General features: G+C 47.3%; 1 protein-coding gene across 1 annotated transcript in view; it reads left to right on the top strand.

The window, feature by feature from the left end:
* The first annotated feature begins 917 nt into the window (after nt 1-917).
* Efnb2 (ephrin B2) overlaps nt 918-21,046 on the top strand; it is a 43,394-nt gene continuing 23,265 nt past the window's right edge. The window contains exon 1 of the mRNA XM_021169680.2: nt 918-1,186. Within this exon, the coding sequence (XP_021025339.1) occupies nt 1,056-1,186 (131 nt within the window). The 5' untranslated portion in view covers nt 918-1,055. The remainder of the gene's footprint in view (nt 1,187-21,046) is intronic.

The following is a 21,046-nucleotide window of genomic DNA, read 5'->3' as shown; positions in this document are numbered from 1 at the left end:
AAGGCTCAGAGGAATCCGCCAAGTACCAGGGCGCCGTACGCGCGAGGGGCGGCAGGGAGCGAGCGCCGCAAGGCGGAACGCTGCGTCCACCACGTCTCGCCCTATCCGAGCGAGGGCACTCGCCAGCCCAGGCACTTGCCGGGCGAGGTGACCCTGCTGGTGCGAGTGGCTAAGAGGCGACCAACCCTGTGCCCTGCTCCTCACGGGGCCACTAGTGCGCGGCCCCCCGCGCCCAGCGGGGCTCGTCCTGGGGGCGGGGCTCACCTGTCAGGGGCGCCCTACCTCCGGGTGCCCAGTGTCGGGTAGGGGCGGCAGACTGACGGGAGTGCTGCCCAATCAGCGCGCGCTCGCGGCGCGGCGAGCCAATGGGCTGCGTTTGACTGGGCGGGGCCCCGCGTTTATAGTGCTCTGACAGCGCGCTCGGCGCGCTGACTCTCCGCGGCGGGGACAGAGGCACCGGTCGGATCGCGGAGCTGCGCGCAGAGCGGGTCCTGGCGCCCTCCCCGCACACAAAGGCCCGCGCGCGTCAGACGCCTGCGGGGGTTCCAGTGCTCTCCTGACTGCTTAGTGGCCGCGAGTTGCGAGGATTCAGGAGGCGCCCTTTATCTCTGCGCTCCAGGACATGGAACCGCGCCGACGCGGCGCTCGCTTGCCCGGGCCACTGCCCGCTGTCCTGGATCTATAGTCAGGCGGCCCCTTTCGGGGAGCAGCACCCGCCACCTCACACCGACTCGTCTCTCCGCTGCGGGCCTTTGTCCCGGCCCAGTGCCCTCGCCGCGCCCGCCCTCCGCGGCTGGCCCGGCACCCTGGAGCCGCACGGGAGCCGGCTGTCCCAGCTGCGTCCGGCGCAGCGCCCCGGAGCCCCGAGTCCGCCGAGCCGCCGCGCCCCGCGCGTTCGACCCCACCCCGCGCGCTGAGGGACGCGCAGGGTGAGCGCACCTGGCCTCGGCGACCGCGGGAGCGGCGCAGCGTGTCTGCCCCGGAGGACTGGGGGTCGCTGCCCGCGGCCGGTCCCAACGCGTCCCGGAGTGCGCAGAACTGGGAGCGGCTTGGCCATGGCCATGGCCCGGTCCAGGAGGGACTCTGTGTGGAAGTACTGTTGGGGACTTTTGATGGTTTTGTGCAGAACTGCGATCTCCAGATCGATAGTTTTAGAGCCTATCTACTGGAATTCCTCGAACTCCAAGTAAGTGGTGTCCGCGAGCCTTCTCTCTTCCGCGGTGCCCTCGGCCGGCGCCCGGGGTACGCCGTATGGTCCGGGCGGGAGGAGGCCTTGGACCCTGTTTCTAGAACCTGGGGCTCCTGTCCCCTATCCCCCACCCTTCCACATTTCTCTAGGTGGGGACCGGCTGATAGTGAGAGCGCGGGGTTCCAAGGGTACTCTAATTAGGCTCCAGCCTCAAGTGCTCTAGGAGTCCCAAAGCCCTGGCGACTTGGTGGCATGCCCGGTAAGGTGTCTGATGGCGCTACCCGGCCTCCTTTCTTTTTCGAGGACGGAGGACGTTGCCACTAACGGGGCTACAGACACACATTGGCGGGCTCCGGAGACAGGCAGAGATGCTGCGCTTGCGAGGAGCGCGGGAGCCACGGGCCGGGGCCCAGAGAGAAGGCGACAAGAACTGAGAGTCTGGGGTAGTGGAGCGTCCCTTAGAGGAAGGGAGCTGGGCCCGGGGCGTCCCTGAGCCGGGATGCCTCGGCGCCTTCTTGCTAACCCGAATGTGCGCGGGGAGCTCGATGGCTCAGCCAGAGAACTCAGGCGGCGAGCTCTCTGCATGTGGGCCTCTCCCTTCGCGTCGGAACTGGTGGTCTAGGTCCGGTGCGGCGCGGTCCACTTAGGTGGCTTAATTTTAACGACGCCTTCAGGGCCCTACCCAGTCAACGCTGCAGCCTTTGCACTCGGGGAATCGGGAGTCAGACTTGCTTTTAGCAAAGCGCACAGTCGGGAGAAAACCAGGCCTGAGACTAACTTTCAGGTCTGGTCTCCCTGAGTGCGCTCCTTGTTTCGAAAATGCTAGCCATCCCTTGGTATACGCAGCCATGGCCCCAGTAACCGTGCCTGGGTGCTGCTTCTTACCTCATTTCCCAACTGCCGCCAGAAAGTGCTGTGCGGAATTCTGGACTCAGCCCTAGGAGAGTGTGGAGACACGGCTGGCTCCTGGCTGGAGTCAGACCTTTCAGATTAGAAGCAAAATCAATGGCCTAATTGGAGTTGAGCGTGTGGTGCACGGCTTCAGAGTAGAGGTGAACGAATTTTTGAAATTACCACATAAGCAAAGAATTGTACCTACTCTCTTGAAAGTGGTAAAACCAAACACGTTTCCCTTCGAAAGGGCAAAAAAATCTATAGTTGTAAATGACTCAAAACATTTTTTTTTTTTTTTTTGCGTGCTGCCAGGAGGCCCTTGTTTTAAACTTACTGCGGCCCCCCTCTAGTGTAGTCTTGATCTGTTAAAGAATTTTTTCGTTTTGTTTTGTTTTTTAAAGCAAGGTGTTGCATTTGCTCTCCTGGCGTGGTATCTTTGCATCCACACGGGATCTACAGGCACCTGGTGGTGCCTGAAGGCGCCTGGCTGGGATCTGAGCGCTGCAGCCTTTGCCACTCGAACTGGGGCCCTGGTGGTAGCTGCTGCTGACGCTCGCGGTGCCTACAGAGGTCACCCTTCCCTGCCGAATGCTAGCTATGAGCGCGCCCATCCCCCCATCCCTTCCCTGGGCTGCCTCCCTCTCTCCACTTTGCACTTTCACTCACAGCCTCTTTTTGGGAGGCCGAGTCTTTTTTCCCCCCTGTCTAGATTTAATATTTATATTTAAGTCTAATTTAAAGAAATTCCCATTAAACCCCTTCTGAGTAACATAATCATCTTTCCTGTTCGTAGTGACCACTATACTTGGGTGCGCAGCCGGAAGGATTAGAAATACTGATTTGTTTAAACACCACTGCCACCAAGTGCACATAGCACCTGGAGAATCATGTCTTTGATTTGAAACGTCTTAGGGAGGGAGGAGTGAGTTCATTTACATTTATTCACCATTTGATCTTCAACAGGATAGTTTTCCGAGCTGTGGCCACAGATGTATAGAGAGCTGCTAGGGCCCTGGGTTTTGGAGGAGCAGGCCTCCCTGTACTGTGCAGTTGGTATGATTACTCCCTGGCCTCCACAATAAAATGTCTTAGAATTTTCTTGAGGATGGCTGGAAGTCTTTGGAAAGCCTGTGGCTGAATGCTGTCTGTGAGATCAGAAAGACTTCTTCCTCGGAAGAGTAACACAAAAGAGCCTTTTAGTTTTTAGTGCCTGGCATCGCCTCCCTTGTTCACTTTTCCAGAGAAAAGTTTCTGTAGGTAAAATGTGGCAGGTAGGTAGTCAGATGCTTGGAAGCTTTACCTCACTTTGCATGAACTGTGGGACAAGTCACTTGTCATGAAACAGGCATTGGTAATTAGATTTGTTTCATTCTGGGGTCAGCCTTTTTAGCAGGTGGTCGACACAGGGAGCATGCAGCAGCTGTGTGCTTGTAGAGCCCAGAGAATCCTTTGTAAACTGGAGTCTCCATAACTACTTTAATCACATGGCCTGCCATCCCATCCTGGAGAGTTTATGTAATAATCAGAAGTTCTGTGTACTCTAAGATTATGCGGCTGCCCTGTCAGATTAGTCACATTGTATCTGAAGATGTGGGTGCTGTTTAGGTCACTTTTCAACTATTTTTAAGTTCTGGAAAGAGTTGCAAAGCCTGGCAACCATTTCTAATTAACATTTCAGTAGAATCCCCTCCCCACTGTAGTGTCTTAGCCGGAATAAAGCAGTGCCTGCTTGTTGTGGTTTTGATGGGTAGTAGTTTCACGTAGGATTAGCAACCCTACCCTGGCAGAGTATTCTAAAAGAAATTACACCCTTGAATATTGCCTTCCAGTATTAATTTATGTCTTTTTTTAAATTCTATAAGTCACACATACATACTAGTTAATTTACAGAGCACTGTGCTTTTCCCATGCAATGTTTTTCCACACATAATACTGAATTCCTGAAATTGATTGAGTTGATACAAAAGAATGGCTGGATAATATCCAGATAACCTGAAACACAGGCCTCTCCCTGGTCAGGCTCTGAATAAATAGAGGCCTGTCAAATTGATAAACTAAACTACAATGGATAGCACTGCTTAAATAACCGGTCAATAACGCATATACGCCAGCCTACCTTCTATTGTGTCTGAAATTCCTATTTTTGTAGATAAGCAAATACAGATTCAGCCTTGATTGAATAGCAGCGCCTTGAACTATTCTCCAGTTTGCATTTGGGCCAATCTTGTTGGTTTTAATATGGGGGGGGGGGGAAGCAAACCAGAAAGCACCGGGTTGGGATTGGTCTCACATCCACACTCCTCACGCTTTGTCAGGATGATAAACTGTGGGTTGTGCGTTGTCCTTGTTCCACAGCAGAGCCTGGCAGAACACAAAGACAAATGTGGACGCCTTCTCAGATGAGAATCTGAGAGTCATGTGTCCTGGGACTGAACTTCTTAACCCCCTGCAATTACAGCTTCCAGCCCCCAAAGGAGAGTTGAGGCTAAGATAATTTGCTAGGCACTTGGTTCTAAATCTTTGACAAAGCTTAGCTCTTGACACTTGTCCTACTAATGCAAAGAAATGCAAATGACCCCGATGGATCTGACTCGGTAGCTGGAGACAGGTGAATTTTAAGCATCCCCAGGAACCCCCTGAAAACCCCGTGTTGGAATGGTTTCCAGTCCGCTGGCGACCTGGCGGGTTTATTAGCTTTCCTAGAGCCTCTTCGCACACTAAGACGAATCCTGTTGCTGGGTCCACAGGATAGCCTCCTTCAGACTAGCACTGAGGGCACTGCAGTAACTAAATCCTTGTTGTCTAATCTTCAGCTGAAATATTTCGGGTTGCTCTCCGGAGCTTAATCTGACACCTGACTTGAAGCTGCATTTCAGAAGGCATTCTCGGAATGGGAGACTATTCCAGATCCGAGCATGACTGCAGGGCATCGTCACAGAAGTGGGAGTGGCAGGGAACAGCATATATAGACTGTAGGCCCTGGGAAAAGAATTGTTTTAAGGAACAATATTTCTTTGACATTCTAATGAGAACTTTATTCTTAAAATATCTAATTACGAATTGGACACTTAACAAGCCTCATCTCCAAAAGATTATTAAAATGTCTCCAGTTACTGCCTGCCTTTGCTGCCTGCATAAAGAACCTGTTTTTCAGGCCACTTATACTCCTGCATAAAGAGAAGTGTTGGACTGTTTAAAATATTTTGATTAAAATATGCAGATCCGGTAGAACTGTAAGCTTCTGGAGAGGAGTGAGCTCCCTCTAGGTAGGTTCCCCTCCCCCCATAAAGGGGTGGATTAGAAGCCCCCCCTCCCCCAGCAAGGAATAAGAACAGCCCCAAAGGAAGGATAGCAAACGAGACCTGTTCCGAACAGCTTGGAAAAAACTCCTGTGGCTTCATTGTCTCTGCAAAGCCGAAGAATACAAAAGCAAGCAGTCAGCCCTTCTCCCATGATGGGAGATGCAAACCATTGACACGGCTCCCCTGTTTAACTTGTTTAATTCTCATTTTAAATTCAGCACTATACCAGCCGTGTGAACTCTGAAGATTTCTTTAGTAATCCATTTTGTAGTTCGGAATCAAAAACAAAGTGAAAGGGTCTGACACAATTTGCTTTTATTTTTAGGCAAATCAACCCTGGTCATAGTTAATAAGGGGATTACAACCCAGACTACGTCTTTACAGATGTAAAGTAAATCAAGGGCAGAGCATAAAGAAACTGATCCCTTTTGATTGAAGTATGGTAAAAAGGCATAGAGAAGCTAGCGGCAGTAATCTGATTGTATGGCAATAAAACCACCATTTTCTGTCTTTCAGATAAAAATAATGTGGTAAATCCATGCAGTTCATAAGATGTAAAGGCAGATAAAGGGGAAGCCATGGCAACATATAGATTAGCTTGATGTTAGAAATGACACGTCCTTGAAAAGGGTGTGGGGCGAAGGGCCTTGCTCCAGGCTGTTTGGTATTATGTGAGAGCCACACAGACTTGGGAACCCGGATTAAGAATCATGAAAGCGCCACTTGTGGTCTGGGATGGCCGAAGCCGAGAAAGGAAGCTGTGCAGTTCTTGCTCATTGGTGGGAGATAATATGGCCAAGGTAGCTTTCATTGACAGCCTTTTTATAGACCGAGATGGAGGCTGATTAAAACTCACAGCTCGCTGCAGTCCTTAGGGCCTGGAAGCTTTTCCTGCTTAACTCTTGGCCTGACAGAGCCAGCCATTCTGTAGGATTAACTGCCCTTCGCCGCCCTTGCCTTCATCTATTTGGGCTTCAGGCAGAGACCTGCTGGGCAGCAACAGAGACCAGAAGGAGGATAGGTAGGCCCTGAATTATCTGAAAAGAAAACAGAGGCCTTTTGATTTCAGCTCCCCTCCTCCCCACACCGGGCGGAGGAGGTAGGGGTTGTATCTCTGCACTGCCAAGGCAAAGAAAAGCTTATGTTGTTGGCCCTTACCTGGGCCGCTAGCTCTTCTGTGAGGTTGGTCTTTTCTTTCCTGGAAACATTTAAGAAAAAGAAAAATAACACATTACCATATTGAAAAAAGTAAAATTTTAGTTTAAGTCAAATAATCCAACCAGTAGGTCAAACCTTTGATCCCAGAGGCTCTGGGCCTTCTTGACCACTGTGATTGGTAGTCTGCGAGGTGGCTGGGACAGGCTCCCTGGTGGGAATGACATGATTATAAAATGAAGGCAAGAACGGGAACTCTTGGTGCTGTTGACTGCCTGTCACTGCCCTCTGTCCCCAACAGCTAGCTTGTAAGGGAACTGGACTTTAGTGCTCGTCTTCCATGCTACCCATTTTAGTCAATAGACAAAGTGAGCCATTGACTCCTTGCTGGGTTAGGTGCAGAGTGACACCCAGAATTGGTTCAAGCCACCAGAAAGGGAATATTTGTTTTATCGTGATCTTTTGGCATTTTAAGAAAGTCTCACTATTTCTTCAGGACAAGGGCTTTCTTCATGGAGTGGGTCTTGGAGTTAGTTTACACATGGAATCTGGAAGCCGTTTAACAGGAACATGAGGGGTGAAAGCCTCTTCTAAATCGGCTTCCACACAGATGATAAAGATCATCACTAAATATCCTCTTTAGACCTGTTTTATTGACTTCTCACACTGGATCATAGTTTGGGGCTGTAGATAGGTACCCTTGTGATCTGTTTCTCTCACTGCTCTGAGAATTATGAGAGACATTACTGTTATATACCACTTTGCATACCCAAACACCTGCCACTCTGTGCCTTCCTTTTTATCTGAATTCTGATCATATACCTAAAAGATCCATCGGATTTGCTGAGATTCGTCAAAGAGGAGGGACACCCCTAATTTATAAGCTGGTCACATCCTAGCACCTTTCATTCTCCGTGTGACAATGATTGCTAATGGCCCATTCAACTAAAGTATTTGCTTGTTAGCAGGGAACAGAGAATGATAAATGTCCAGCAAGCTTGCCGCCTCCTTCAGCTTTTCACACACAGACTGGTGCATATTTATGGCAGGCAACCCGACAAAAGGAGAAGCTGAATCGCCTTGGCCTCCAGCTTTCCGTTAGGAGCAGGGTTAAAGTGATTAAAGAGCTATGCAGGAAAGCCCTGCATCTGTTTACTAACCGTCCAGGGCAACCTCTTTACTACTTTTCTGGGCTCTCCGTTCTATGGAACGTACCTGCCTGATCTGTTTAGAAGTGTCCTCTGTCAGAATGCAGGGCCCAGACAAGACAAGTTGTGAGGGAGCAGTGCTGGGCTCCCAGGGCAGCAGCCTTCCAAGGGTTGCAGTGTGGAATCAGCAGGGGCTCATTCAAATATTTTCCATGAACAAAGTCAAACATATAATTCTGGTGCAGAGCATACTGGGTCTGTGATACATACTTGGCTGATTTCAAATTTTAAAACCACAGTGGGGAAAAAAGCTCACTTAGAGAAAACAGGATCTTTCTGCCCAGAGTAGTTCTCTAAACAGAACAGGAAGAGCAAACGGGCCGCGTGCAGGAGATAGAGTTCATGCCTTCCACCCTCCTCAGCTGGCATGGGGAAGAATTGGAAATGCCCAGGTGGCGCACTTTCCGAGTGCGGTGGCTGGGCCCCTGGTGAGCTACACATTCAGAAGACATCCTTTTCATAGGCATTGTAAATAGATTCTACACAGAATGGTTAAAAACTCCAGCTCATTTTCTCCGTTGAAATTCAGTTGTGTCACATTTTAATTACAGTATTTATATCACTTCTCTAATGGTGAAGTCCATCTCGGCATCAAGACGTTCATCTGTACTTTTCATGAACACTCATCTTGAATCTCCCTGGAATATGTGTGAGGGCTGATTCTAAGTTTTGTGCTTGTGTGTTCAGGGAGTGATGAGGTATGTGTCTTGTGGGGTAGCTTGCTGGCTGGCCTGTCCCCTTGGCTCTGTGCATTTCGTGGAGTTTCTCTCCTTCAGAGGCAAAGTTGCCTTTGAGACGGACCTCTTCTATCCACTCATGGGATAGCAGATGAGCCCAAGGCGCAGCATGGTTGGTCACACCACCTGATAAAACGCTTCAGTGCTTGCCTCCCCCAACCCACCATGTGTGCTACCTTACTGAGTCCCTAGCACATGCATTAATTATTGAACGGAGTAGGATAAATCAGGTAAATCTCCAACTCAAAATGTATCTATCTGAGCATTTACAAAATGTCATTTTCCATGTAACTATCATTTGGATACTTTTAGGTTTCAAACAAACTCTTTTTGTTTGTTTTGTTTTTGTTGTTGTTGGTTTTTGTTTGTTTGTTTGTTTGTTTTGAGACAAGGTTTCTCTGTATAGCCCTGGCTGTCCTGGAACTCACTCTGTAGACCAGGCTGGCCTGGAACTCGGAAATCCGCCTGCCTCTGCCTCCCAAGTGCTGGGATTAAAGGTGTGCACCACCACGCCCGGCTTCAAACAAACTCTTGTAGGCCTTGAATCTTCTCTTCCTGTGAGAAAAGAGCTCATGAGGGTCCTCTAGAAGCATCCTCTTCTGTAGTGTGTACATCAACCCATCTCTTTCCAGCCTTCCTTTGCAATCCTGTAGGCTTGGCAGTTCACCCCAAGTCTCTATGTACAGGGCAGTTTCCAGGCATGCTCAGGTGCTTACCACCTGACAAATTTGGAAGGCAAGAGCGGAGTCTGCCTCATTTCAACAGTTCATTCACTTCTGACCGTTGTGGGCATCCAGTAACTATTTGTGGGATGGGCAGGCACGGCCCAGATTTATGTTGTTGGCTGCCTGTGTCTTTATAACCTGCTGTCAGAGATCCAGTCTCCACCCTCCAGATCCAAGGCTCCTGAGCTCAAGGGTACCAAAGTCAGTTGCCTTCAGGGATCGTGAAAGCTGGTTTCTGGACCCACCCCAGAGTTTCTGATTCCTGAGGGCTAAGGTGGGGCTGGGAGATACACACTTTTAATGCAAGCTCCCAGGTGCTACCAACTACTGGTGGTGGTGGGAGACCATATGGGAGAACGGCCTTGGGTCAACCTTTTTTGGAAGAGAATCTAGCAGTCTTCCTACTTTCAAAGGCTGTTTAGGACCCAAGAGGTGATCTGGCCTTTACCCTTCCTTTTAGAGGTTACAAGGGCAGTGGTAACTTGGTTAATTAATTCAGTAAGGCCCTACACTGAGAATAAAGTCAAAGCAGAACATTCTCTTTACTTGATTTTTTTTTTTTTTTTTTGGTTTGGTTTTTTGAGATTTCTCTGAGTAGCCCTGGCTCTCCTGGAACTCACTCTGTAGACTAGGATGTCCTTGAACTCAGAGATCTGCCTGCCTCTGTCTCCCTGGTACTGCGATGAAAGGCATCTACCACTATCACCTGGCTCACTCTTTGAGATTTGAAAGCCAAAATAGAAACAGAAACATTCCATGCTAGGATACCATGGTGTTGTATGTAGAGAGAGGGCCTGGGGGTCCAGGGAAAGGTGGCCAGTCCTGGGTAGGGAAGCAGTCCAAGTAAGAAGAAACTTGAGTTTTTAATGAGAGCAGTATCTCTAAGCAGTCACGGCAGATTGCTGAAAAACAGTAGTGCGCAAGCCAGTTTCAGCCTAGAGTAGCGTCTGTAATGTGTTTTGTGTCTCTGAATATCCATAGCACAGAGTCAAATCCCATGAGTGGGAAAAACAGATCCTGTGAGACAGCAACTCATTGATTTCAACAGTGTTTGTGATGTGGGAATTATCAATACCCATTGTTTTAAAAGTGAGTGTCATCATGGGCAAGTCAGGCAATTGATTTCACCAGGACGGTGGCTGATCAAGAGCTAGGGCTTCGGAGGTCACCTGTGGGAGCCAATCCTTGCTTAGCCATTTATTGGCTGTGCAGTTTAGAACAATATGCTCTGTGTTGCTCATTCGTCCACCTTTAAATTAGAGACAATCACAGAGTAGTGGTGAGAGAGAGTAATAAAACAGTGGTCAGGATTAAATGTGTAAAGGGCCTGGCTCTGAGCTTGGCCCATGAAACCAGTCAACATCAGCTACTGTTAGTCAAATTTACTGATGTCTACTGAGTACCACTGACATGCAAGGAAAACAAATGAGAACACTGTTAACGAAGCCTAACATTAGGGTTTTACGCTCTCTAATGATGGTCAGTTTTGTTCCTTTGTCATTCCTGTTGATTCTTTAAGACTTTCTCTTCTATAAAGTATCTTTTAATTCTCTCGTTTATCAACAGGCTGGACCCTCTTTCTCTGCCCCCCTGCCCCCCTGCCAGTGCTGTCTTAGAACTCAGGTGCATGTACAAACTGGATAGTCTTGTTCAACTGTTCAGCTTCTTTTTACAAAACCATTTTGTGTATTCTGATAAAAGACCTCTGTCCTTGAGGGAATACTTGAATCCAAGCTGGGTTCAGGGATGGGCAGAGTGGCTTCTCCCTCCCTGCATTTAGAACCCTTGCTTCCTATCAATCCGCATTTTATATAACAGCACTCATTAAACTTCCTTGTAGCCACCAAAAGGCAATAGTCTTATATTCTCCTCTTACTACTAGTTGGGGAAACTGGGACCGAGTTTTCCCAGGTCATCAGGAAGCTAAGATGCAGATCTGGCCGAAGTGTTCTGGTGTCTGGCTGTTCAGTTCTCTTACGATGACATAAGAAGTTGGTTACGGGAAAGTTAAGGGTGTATTTGCTCAAAGTAATCCACACAAGGTAGAGAAAAGACAAGTGTTGAATGTGGTCTTCCCCTGTCTGAACACTAAGTAACTCTCCTTTATCCTGGCTGTACAGTTCCAAAGAGACCCTTTGAAGCACACTTCTAACAAGGTCACCCTGCTGGAGGCAGAGTCATTGTCAGCCCAAGTAAAGAATGACTAGGCAGTTTTTATGGCACATCATATTAATGCATTTTTTGTGTAGGAGTCCTTTGACTATCAACATTTTCCTTTTAAGAATTTAACTGATTGGTCAGTTCCCCCTTGGGAGAAAGTCTGGCTTCCAGAGTCATCTCCAGTTTGCTGCTGAATGTGTGTCAAACTAAGGAGATAGCATGACATCTTTTTTAGAGTCTAGTCACAATTAAATGCCATTTTATTTTGGATTTTGGGAACTGTGCCAGCTTCCAGCTTGTCAGAGCTAAGAAGACTCAAATCAAGTCCAGGCCTATTTCTACAGCAAACGGGGAGTCTGGCTTTTTGCCTGTGGATTCATTCAGTTTAGCCCATCTGGCTTTTGATGTTCTGCAAGTTTGGAGCAGTTTGTTTAAGGAAGCCAGGCGGTGAATATTGGTGGGCCTGGGGTTCTCTGGACTCCACGGTGGCGCCTCTGGATTTGCATTTTCTCCACTCTGAATCTGCCTAAGACCAGAACAAACTGCCCGCCTGACAAAGCAGCCACATCTTCACTTCTAAGGCTCTGAAGCTCCTCCGCATGGCATCCTCTCAGCTCCTCCTGGCTCATTTCTCTCTCAGCTTCTCCCTGCCCAGTTCTCTTGCTCGATGGGAGCCTGCTGGAGTGACGCTGGGGTGTCCTGTGTTTGGGCCAGGGAAGAGAGTTACCCAAAAGCCCCATTTGTTCATGTTTCCACCATGTGACACGGTGCTGGGTAATCTGTATCAGTAACCAATTCTACTCCTCATTTCTGTTGCGTACTGGGTTTCTCTTCCTCTTCTTCCCCTTCTCCACTGGATGTGACAGGAGGAAGACAACTCCAGCCACTCCCAAGGGAACCTGTGCCTGACCCCTGTCCTGGAGCCTGGGAAGGAGGATGTGCTGGGAAGCTGCCATTTAGGGGCTTGTAAAACCATTGCACACAACCTTGTAAACTGTGTTGTTGCTATGATTATTAGGCTTGCCTGTCAAGGAGATTCCCTCTCAGACCGCAAAGCTGAGTACCATGGTCCCTTCCGTCTTTCGTGCACCTACTCCTGTTGCAGACGGCACTGTCTGGGCGCCTCTCTGTAGGGGAAGAGATGAGGGGGTAGGGACACGGTAGGGAAGGGTTTCTGCTTGCTGGACACCTCACAGAAGGGACAGGCTTCCTTAGATCAGAGTGAGTTGATTTCCACAAAGGCAGAACGCTTCTAAATGAAGAAAGAAATGTATGTTGGTGGGGATGAGGCGTAGAGGGGTGAAGGGACAGTGTGCACAGCCAGCACTACTCCTGGATACCTGGTCTTGGAGTGGCAAACCACTCACTCCTTGTTAAATTTACACGTAGCTTTCATCCCTGTGACTTCACCACTGAGGTAAATGAGCAAATGGCTCTGAAACAACAGAGAACCAGCTGAAGGTGCCCTTTGGACCTTTCCTCTGTGAGAGCCATCTTTCCCTCTAGGGCCTGGCCTATAAATAACACGGGGTCCACCTTCCTTTATAGACTCTTGCTAAAAGCACGGCTGGAAACATGACCGTACAGGTGCTAACAAATTACGGTTGGGAAAGAAGACTGCAATGCCTCCTGTCACTGAGGTTATGAAATCCCAGTTTCAATCATGGAGCCGACCCGGTTGGTTTGCCAGCAGGCTAGTCTGGCACGTACCATTACCCCTCTTGCTTTTTCAGTGCACAGCCCCAATCCTCCAGCTCATGCTTTGGCCCTCAAGTCTTGCTGTAGCTGGCCAGAGAATTTTTGTGAAATTTTGTTTTTCTTTTCCTAATTGAAGGGAAGTGGTGTAGAATAGGCAGAGAATACTCTTAGGTCAATTATATAAATGAAGACCTGGGTTTGTTGTTAATTCCATAGCAGATTTAAATAGTAGTTTTGGTTAACTTGTGAAAGGGAAAGCAAACAAACAAACAAACAAAAACAAAAAAAACCAAAACAGCTGTGGTATCTACATCACACAGCTGAAGTCTGACTCGGAAATGATGAGCAGAAAATACATTTTCAACCTCAGTCTGTTACAGGTGTGCCCTTCTGCGGAATGAAAGTGTTTAGACAGTAAAAAAACATTGCACAGATAGAATTGAAGCAAATACCTGTACTGTTTTCCTGGGAGAGGAAAAGAAACTGTTTAAACGGTGAGAATATCATCTTTGAGCGTTTCAAGATAAAATTTAGCTACCAGTATTTTGTTTAGCATCATATCACAAATAGGAGATTAATATAAAAAGGAGTCAGTTTTCATGCAGTTGTTACAGAGGTGTAAGCTGTGGCATTTAATGTCAGTGTGACTCGTTGGTGTAAGTTAGGAGGGAAGTATCCCCCATGGTATGATTGTGGGATGCAGGGTGAGGTCATCAGGCCAGCAGGAAAGCTCTCTCCGAGTGCTTGATAACTAGCTTGGTCCCTTCCTCCAGTGCTCTGTCAGCTCCGCACCTGCTGGAGCTGCTGAACTGGTTCTGGGGCTGTGTGCTCGCTCTCTCGGGGTGCTTGGATTTCTTCTCTTCTCATCTTTCGGCTCTTGAAAAGGTTTGGCTTGTGGTTGGTGTGAAGTTTGAAATGCACACCCCACCCCTCGCTGTCTCCCATTTGGAACACTCTAATGGCCCCCCAATTGTACAACCTGCTTTCAGGCCCCTGTTCTTATCCTTGAATAAATCGGGCTCAAGTTGCACAGGGCATTTGTTTTAGAAAACCGAAAGAAAGGGGGCACCTGTGAAAACAGGCCACTATTCCAACACACATGCACCTTCGAATTAAAGCAGAAAATGTCAGTTAAAGCCTCCAATTACTACCTACTTCTTGAAGGTTTGGAGCCACTAAGAACATAGGGGTGTGCTTGCTGGAAGCTTCAGGGTAATTACTTGTTACTCTAGGCATGGTATCTGGTAACCTAGTTCTGGGTGAACCTGATACCTTAGAGCTAGCTATACACCCCACTATTTCTCTGGTTTCAGAATAAGTCTGTGCAGAAACTTGTTCTGATGTTGAAGTGCCAAAGGGGGCAGTAAAGTGCTATTCACTAAAAGGGGGGAAATGATGCCCAGGACTTTCTTCTGGAAGCTATTGCAGTGTCTCTCCTGGGCACTACTTTTTTACTTATTCATCTTTTAACAAGCCCTTCTGTTGAGGACGTTTCTAGAACAGCTGATTAATCTGCAGCAGCACTCTGGCAGTGAATGGAACTAACACACAACCGAATATTCAGCCCGCTTGTATCAAGTTCACACACTGCACGGAACATTCCAGAGAGGAGACTTCACCTGCTGTGTCATGCTGGCCTAACTGCATATGGAAATCACAGGCGCTGCAGAGTTGAGGCAGGAGACTGGCCTGATCCTGAAAGATCCTAGGGTCCATACTTGGTGGAGGATGAGCCAGATTACACACTGCCGTCTCCTCTTTCCTCTAGCCTTTACCACTGAGTTAAAAAGCAACACAAGCATTTTATAAAGAAAAGTATGCTTGCCAGAATGGGACAGATTCCAATTCCCTTGATATACAATGCTGGCTTAGTGTATTAATGTGACTGGGGTGCTCTTCCTTCTAGGATGACCCAGTGTGTAAAACTGGGTCCTTAAAAATGTCAGCCTGTTCCCGATTTTATCAGTGATGAAAATCTAGTTGTGTTTATCTCTTATTTTTCTGGTTTGGATAAATGTCTGTTCTAAATTTGTGGGCTAGAGGCCTGTTTAACACATAGACCACAGTGTCACATGGCGCTTTCTAAGGCGTTGCATCAGAAAGTTAAAGTATCTATAAGCCTTAAACATTTAAAATGCTTTCCAAAATCAGAGCTAAGAAAGTTAGTTTCAAAAATATACTTTAGGTTTTTACATTTGCTTATTGTTTGAAGTTTTGGGGTCCCACTGGGCAAGTGCTACAACACTAAGCTATCTTCTCAGCTCTTTCTCTGCTCCTTCTTTCGAGGCATGGTCTCACTGAGTTGCCCTGTACTCACCCTGTAGTGTAGGCAGACCTCAGGACTGTGACCCGTTTGCCCTCGTCCCCCTGAGTAGCTGAGATTACAGACCTGTGTCTCTAGGCTCAGCAAGTTTAGTTTTTGAAGCTGTACATTTAAAAGTAATGTCCAGTCTGTTCACAAAATCACTGTTTGCTGGGAAGAATTTTGAAACCCACAGAAACTTAAAAATCACCATAGTTCCAAATGGTTACATGTAACTAACTGTCAGTGATGCAATGTTCTGTGAATGTTGGTCTCTGTGGTCAGTCCAGTGCAGGCCACATGGTTTACAGATGGTCTATCTGCAGGTGGAGTAAGTCATCTGTGTGCCGTGGTCATACACAGTCCTGGGTTGCCTTACAGTGGGGTGTCTTCAAAGAATATCTTTTTAGGTGGATCTAATACTACGGCTCGATGTTCAGACTCAGATAATTGTGGCATGAACCTTTCCATATGCGGTCCATGATTGACCAAAATGATGTTGCAAAGTGTGTGGTCACAGTAGATGTCATTTCAAATGAAAAGAAGGCTAGAATGTTTTAGCAGAAGGTACTGTATATTGGCTTATGAATCTGACTTTGCAATGCCCTGCACATAGGAAAACTTACAGTTTTCTGTGGCTATAACCTGGGTGCATCATCTGCTCCTTGAACTCTGGGGCCAGACTTCAGATGCTTATATCTGGCCTAATGGTGCAGAAATAGGAAACACTTAAATCAATTTGTCTGGTGAATCGTGTTAGGTACTGACTGACATTTTGTCATCAGGAGCTCTTGCTTGGCATTTCTAAGATGCACTGCTCCATCCTGGAGGAGTTTCACCGGACCTGATTCACCAGATGTGGAGACTGCCCACTTCTATGTATTGTGTGTGGCCACAGACACCATCAGCATTGAGTAGCTGTGTTGTAGTTTCTACATTAGCCTCTGTGATTTGCCAATGTGAGGAAACACATGGAGTCATGGGGTGTCCGCACTGAGGTCCCTAATGTAGACACTAAAAGAGGAGTAAGGAAAATTGAGGTTTTTCCTGGTGAGAGAGAGGCGGAGAAAAAGTTCAAGTCCTCAGCTCAGTTGCCCTGAAGTATCTCATCTCCTATGGCACAGGGTCAAGGTCAGAGGCAAAGCTGGCAATAGATGTCTCCATCTGAGGCCAGGCTCCTGGTAACATGATTTGTTATGCCAATAGAAGTCACATGCTTCAGCCTTCCATCTCCATCCCCGAGTATGTTTTCATGCATTACTCCAACATTTGAAACCAGTCTGGTTCACACGAAGGCTTGTGCTTTCTCTTCTACTCATTAATTCTGCTGCACGTTCTCCGCCACAAACATTAAGGAATGTCAAGTCGTGGGATGCTAATCGAGAGGTTTTTTTTTTTTTTTTACAATAAACTGTATGAAGTTGAGATGTCTAATTTAAATTATTAGAGATCTAATTTAGATCACTAAATATTAATGTTTAATGTAGACCATTAGAGTTACTCAAAGTATTCTGCATAGGACACTTAGAGTCTAGTTTGGCAAAGCATGTTTTCGAACTTGAGTTAAATCAATAGGCAACCCACGGGTAAAAATAGATTCTGGCATCATATCATTTTATACCAGGCCTCTGGCTGGTATAAGTTGGTATAAGTTGTGGGTTTTTTTGTTTTGTTTTGTTTTGTTTTCCCCAGTTTCCTTCTTTCCCTGTTGAAGACAAAGTCATGGGATCTATTGTCCGACTGGAAATGATTCACTGGGGAAACCATAGGAGTGACCTGTTTCTGTTCAGTGCTCCCCGTTTGCCCTAAGGGACTGCCCAGGGAAAGTGGATGGGATTGGTGCAGAGGTTGCCTTGGAGTGGTGTGTGCTCCCTGCCTGCTGGCAGCTCAGTGCTGATGCTTAGTGGCCAATACAGAGAGGGAAAGCCTTGCTCTGTTCTCCTAGCTAGGCCAGAACCATCATCCCAGCCCTTGGACCCACACCCTCTGTACAAGTGATGTAGGTGACGACCCGGTTTTGGTTGCAAGATGATCCTTACCCCGGTTTTCCAAAACAAGTCAGAGTGTGACTTGGGCTGTGGAGAAGGTAGAGTTGACTAACTTGGTTTTAATGGGTTTTATGGCTGCATGTTTAAGTGTGATTGAGAAACTAATAGTATCTGCCTGTGTTGTTTGGAGTCCGTTTTAAGTTTACATCTAAAACACAGATTTTAGGTCGTTGACTCATTTCTTCTTCTTGGCAAGGGATACATGCCAGGTGGACACCTCAGAAAGCGCTGCATGGCCCAGCCATTGTTCGCAAGGCAGGCAGCTGGATGCCTGCAGTTCTCTGTGGGATTCTTGCAGGCCTGAGTGTGTATTGACTTTCCCTCCATTCCCCTTAACTTCATAGCTTATCAATGAAAAGCTTGATTTAGAAAAACATGTATTTCCCAAAACCAGACTTAGATACTACTGTGAACACAATGGAAACAAAGACAGGCAGGGGAGGGGCTTTTCCTGTTGGATTTCTTCACTCTCCCTTGAGGGATTTACCTCTTATACAAGGTATACACTTGTGGCTAAGACTCTGGGGTTAGAGGTGCAGGGAGCAAGGCTCAGCTCTGCTTCAGACTGGCTATGGTTTTGTGATTTGCAGCCCTGGATGTAAATGGTAGCTGCCTTGGACTTTATACAAAGCAGGGTTGTTGAAAGCTATGAAGACCCAGAGAGCTAGGGCAAGAAACTGCCTGGGGACAGTCAGTGGAATGGCACCTTGGCTTGGCTCCTCTTTGTATTTGCCCTGGTGAAATGGCCTGGCTTCAGAGCTCCAGTCTTACCTGTGACCTACCTTCACTCTCGGGCACTTTGACTTCAGCATGTGTCGCTGTTAACTTCTATTTGTTCACCCGTGTTTTTCCACTAGGACATCATTTTATTGAGCATTATAGTATGATAACCACTGGGCCTTGGGCCCTCACTGTGGAATCACACACAACTTCAGGGAGCTGAGTTGTTAGCCCCTAAAAACTCAATCACCATCTGTTACAGTCCCTCAGAACATCTGGAACAATATGCAGCTTGGTGGGCATACTGATTCACGTTTTATAATCCCAGCACTTGGGCAGTCGAGGCAGGGCCATCAGGCAAGTCTCATGTACATAGTAAGTTCCAGGCCAGCCTGGGTGGACTCTTCCCTCGGGAAGATACAAGCAAGCACCTTCCCCCTCCTCATAGGACACCAACGAACCAAAGTACGACTTCATCAAAGTCTAACTTGGGGGAACAATGAGGTTTTATGGGGCTCATTTATAGACCAGGGTAAGGGATTGCCTCCATGACATGGATGACCCCAAAGCAACCAGACCTTTTAACCAGACCTTCACCCCAGCATGGATGGCTACTTCTTTGTGGCTTCATTAGTGGCTTTTGCCTTCAGTAGCCATTCATAGTTTATAAACACTAACTAGTACCTCTAGTGAATACAAGACCATGGGACAGAGTTACACGCAGCTAGCTGGCAGGTGAAGGAGCATTCGGAGTCCAAACGTGCATTGACCTTCCCTATACCTTCTTTCCATAAGGGGAATATCAGCAGGCAACAGGTCTGATCCACAGACTCTTGCAAGGAGTCACAGCTGTTGTGATGAAAATGCTGGTCATGTTTGGAGGACCACCACACTCTACAACACCATGTCTCACACCAAAAGCCCCAGTTTGGTCATTTAAATTCTAATGACCTGGGCAGTGGTGGTGAATGCCTTTAATCCCAGCACTTGGGAGGCAGAGGCTGGTGGATTTCTGAGTTCGAGGCCAGCCTGGTCTACAGAGTGAGTTCCAGGACAGCCAGGGCTACACATAGAAACTCAAAAAACAAAACAAAACAAACAAAACTTCTATCTCTCCAGCTCTGAGAAGGCGAGGGTTCTCCAGAGGCCTGTGCTCGGAGATCAGTGGATTTCTTGTGGATTGCCATGCAGAGCCTCCTGCCCCTCTTAATGAACACTTGGAACAGCAACTTGTTAGAAGCAAAAGATCAAATTCTGTAGCTCTGTTTCAGTGTTGCTGTATTGTATCTTCCTTGAAGCTTTAGGGAGAGTAGATTCGGCCAGAACCACACCATACACGTGTACTAAAACCGTAAGTCCCACCCTTGCACCTGTCCATTCAACAGGCTACCACGACGCTCCGTCATCTTCAAACTGTGCACCCTGAATCAAAACTAAACATTGAGGCTGATTTGCAAGATGAATCAAAAACTCATTAAATTATTTATGTGATTTGTTCCTGCTGAAAACATCATGAAGAGCACAGCAATTTGTGAGGCCGCACAGACTGGTGTGCCCTGTGCTCTTGCCCTCAGCTTGTCAGTGTTAGGTCTGGGGCCTGGTGATCTGGTGATTAGAGACTTATCTGAGTAGGGGGAGCCAGATCCCTGGGATGTCTTGGTTAAGCAGTGAGTGAATGAGTGTGTGTGTGTGTGTGTGTGTGTGTGTGTGTGTGTGAGAGAGAGAGAGAGAGAGAGAGAGAGAGAGAGAGAGAGAGAGAGAGAACAGTTTTCATAGAGACCTAGGGGAAATTTGAATGGAGAGAGAGCTTAATGAGCCAGATTTCAGACATAAGGAATGCTATGGCAGGGTAGGAGGGTATCCCCGAGACTCGCACAGATACACTGCTCAGATGAGCTCACAGAGAACCGAATGGGTAGGTTCTTGGTTGTACCTTGGCTCCTTATTTTGGAAGTCTGGAAACTGTAGCTCAGACTTCTGTTTAAATATAGGAGACATGTACCAAGCCTAGCTAGCACTTATATGGTTTCCCACTGTGTCAGCTACACCAACTACTACAAAAGGAGCAGTTTCAGGAGAGGGGGAGAGGGAACATGTGACACGGGATGGTAAGCCTTAGGTAGAAATTGGCCCTTGTGTTTGTCTGTTAGTTTGTATAAGTCTTAAGGTTTTCCCTTAAAGGTTGAGGAATAGGCATAAGAATCAAGAAGGTGAGCAATTTAATATTCCTGGAATTAGTGTGATACCTAACACCTATCTCTGTGTGCCCCCCACCTTGTGTTGTCCTGCTAAAGCCACAGGACACTTCAGAATCAGTGTGGGGAGAAGGAGGGATGAATCATGTTCAGGCCTGGTGGAACTGAGTTGAACTTTATCTAGCAAGAAGAACCTACTTCGGGAGAATGGCCTTTAGAAGTTCCCTGCGGAAGTTCTTGAGACCCTGGGGTTGTATTTTTACAAAGTCTCCTGAGAATTGTAGGGAATTCTTCAGCAATATACGCAGGATGTTTTAAATTTGTCACAATTTTATAAATTCATTTTGAGTTCTGCTTACAGAAAGAGTTCATTATAGATGGATCCCGCTCCTCACTCAAAAAAGTTTTTCTTCATATTTCCAGGGGAGGGCTAGTATACATGGCAGTGCACTCTAAAGTCAGAGGATGACTTGGAGGGGCTGCCTCTCTCCTTCTACCATGTGGGCTCCTGAGATTAAACTCAGCTCCCGGGTTTGGTTTCAAGCACCTTTACCCACTGAGCCATCTCACCTGTTACAGTATTGTTTTTAAGTGAGAACAGTAAATAGCATATGTTCTTGCTAAAGGGACTAATTTAGCTAAACAAATAACAATAAGACACTGATGTCAGTAGACCACCCTCTTTTTTTGTCATCGTACAATAACATCCAAGG

This window comes from Mus caroli, chromosome 8 (assembly GCF_900094665.2).
Source record: "Mus caroli chromosome 8, CAROLI_EIJ_v1.1, whole genome shotgun sequence".
NCBI lineage: Eukaryota > Metazoa > Chordata > Mammalia > Rodentia > Muridae > Mus > Mus caroli.
Note: the sequence above shows the minus strand (reverse complement) of the source record. Positions and strands in the feature narration are given on the sequence as shown.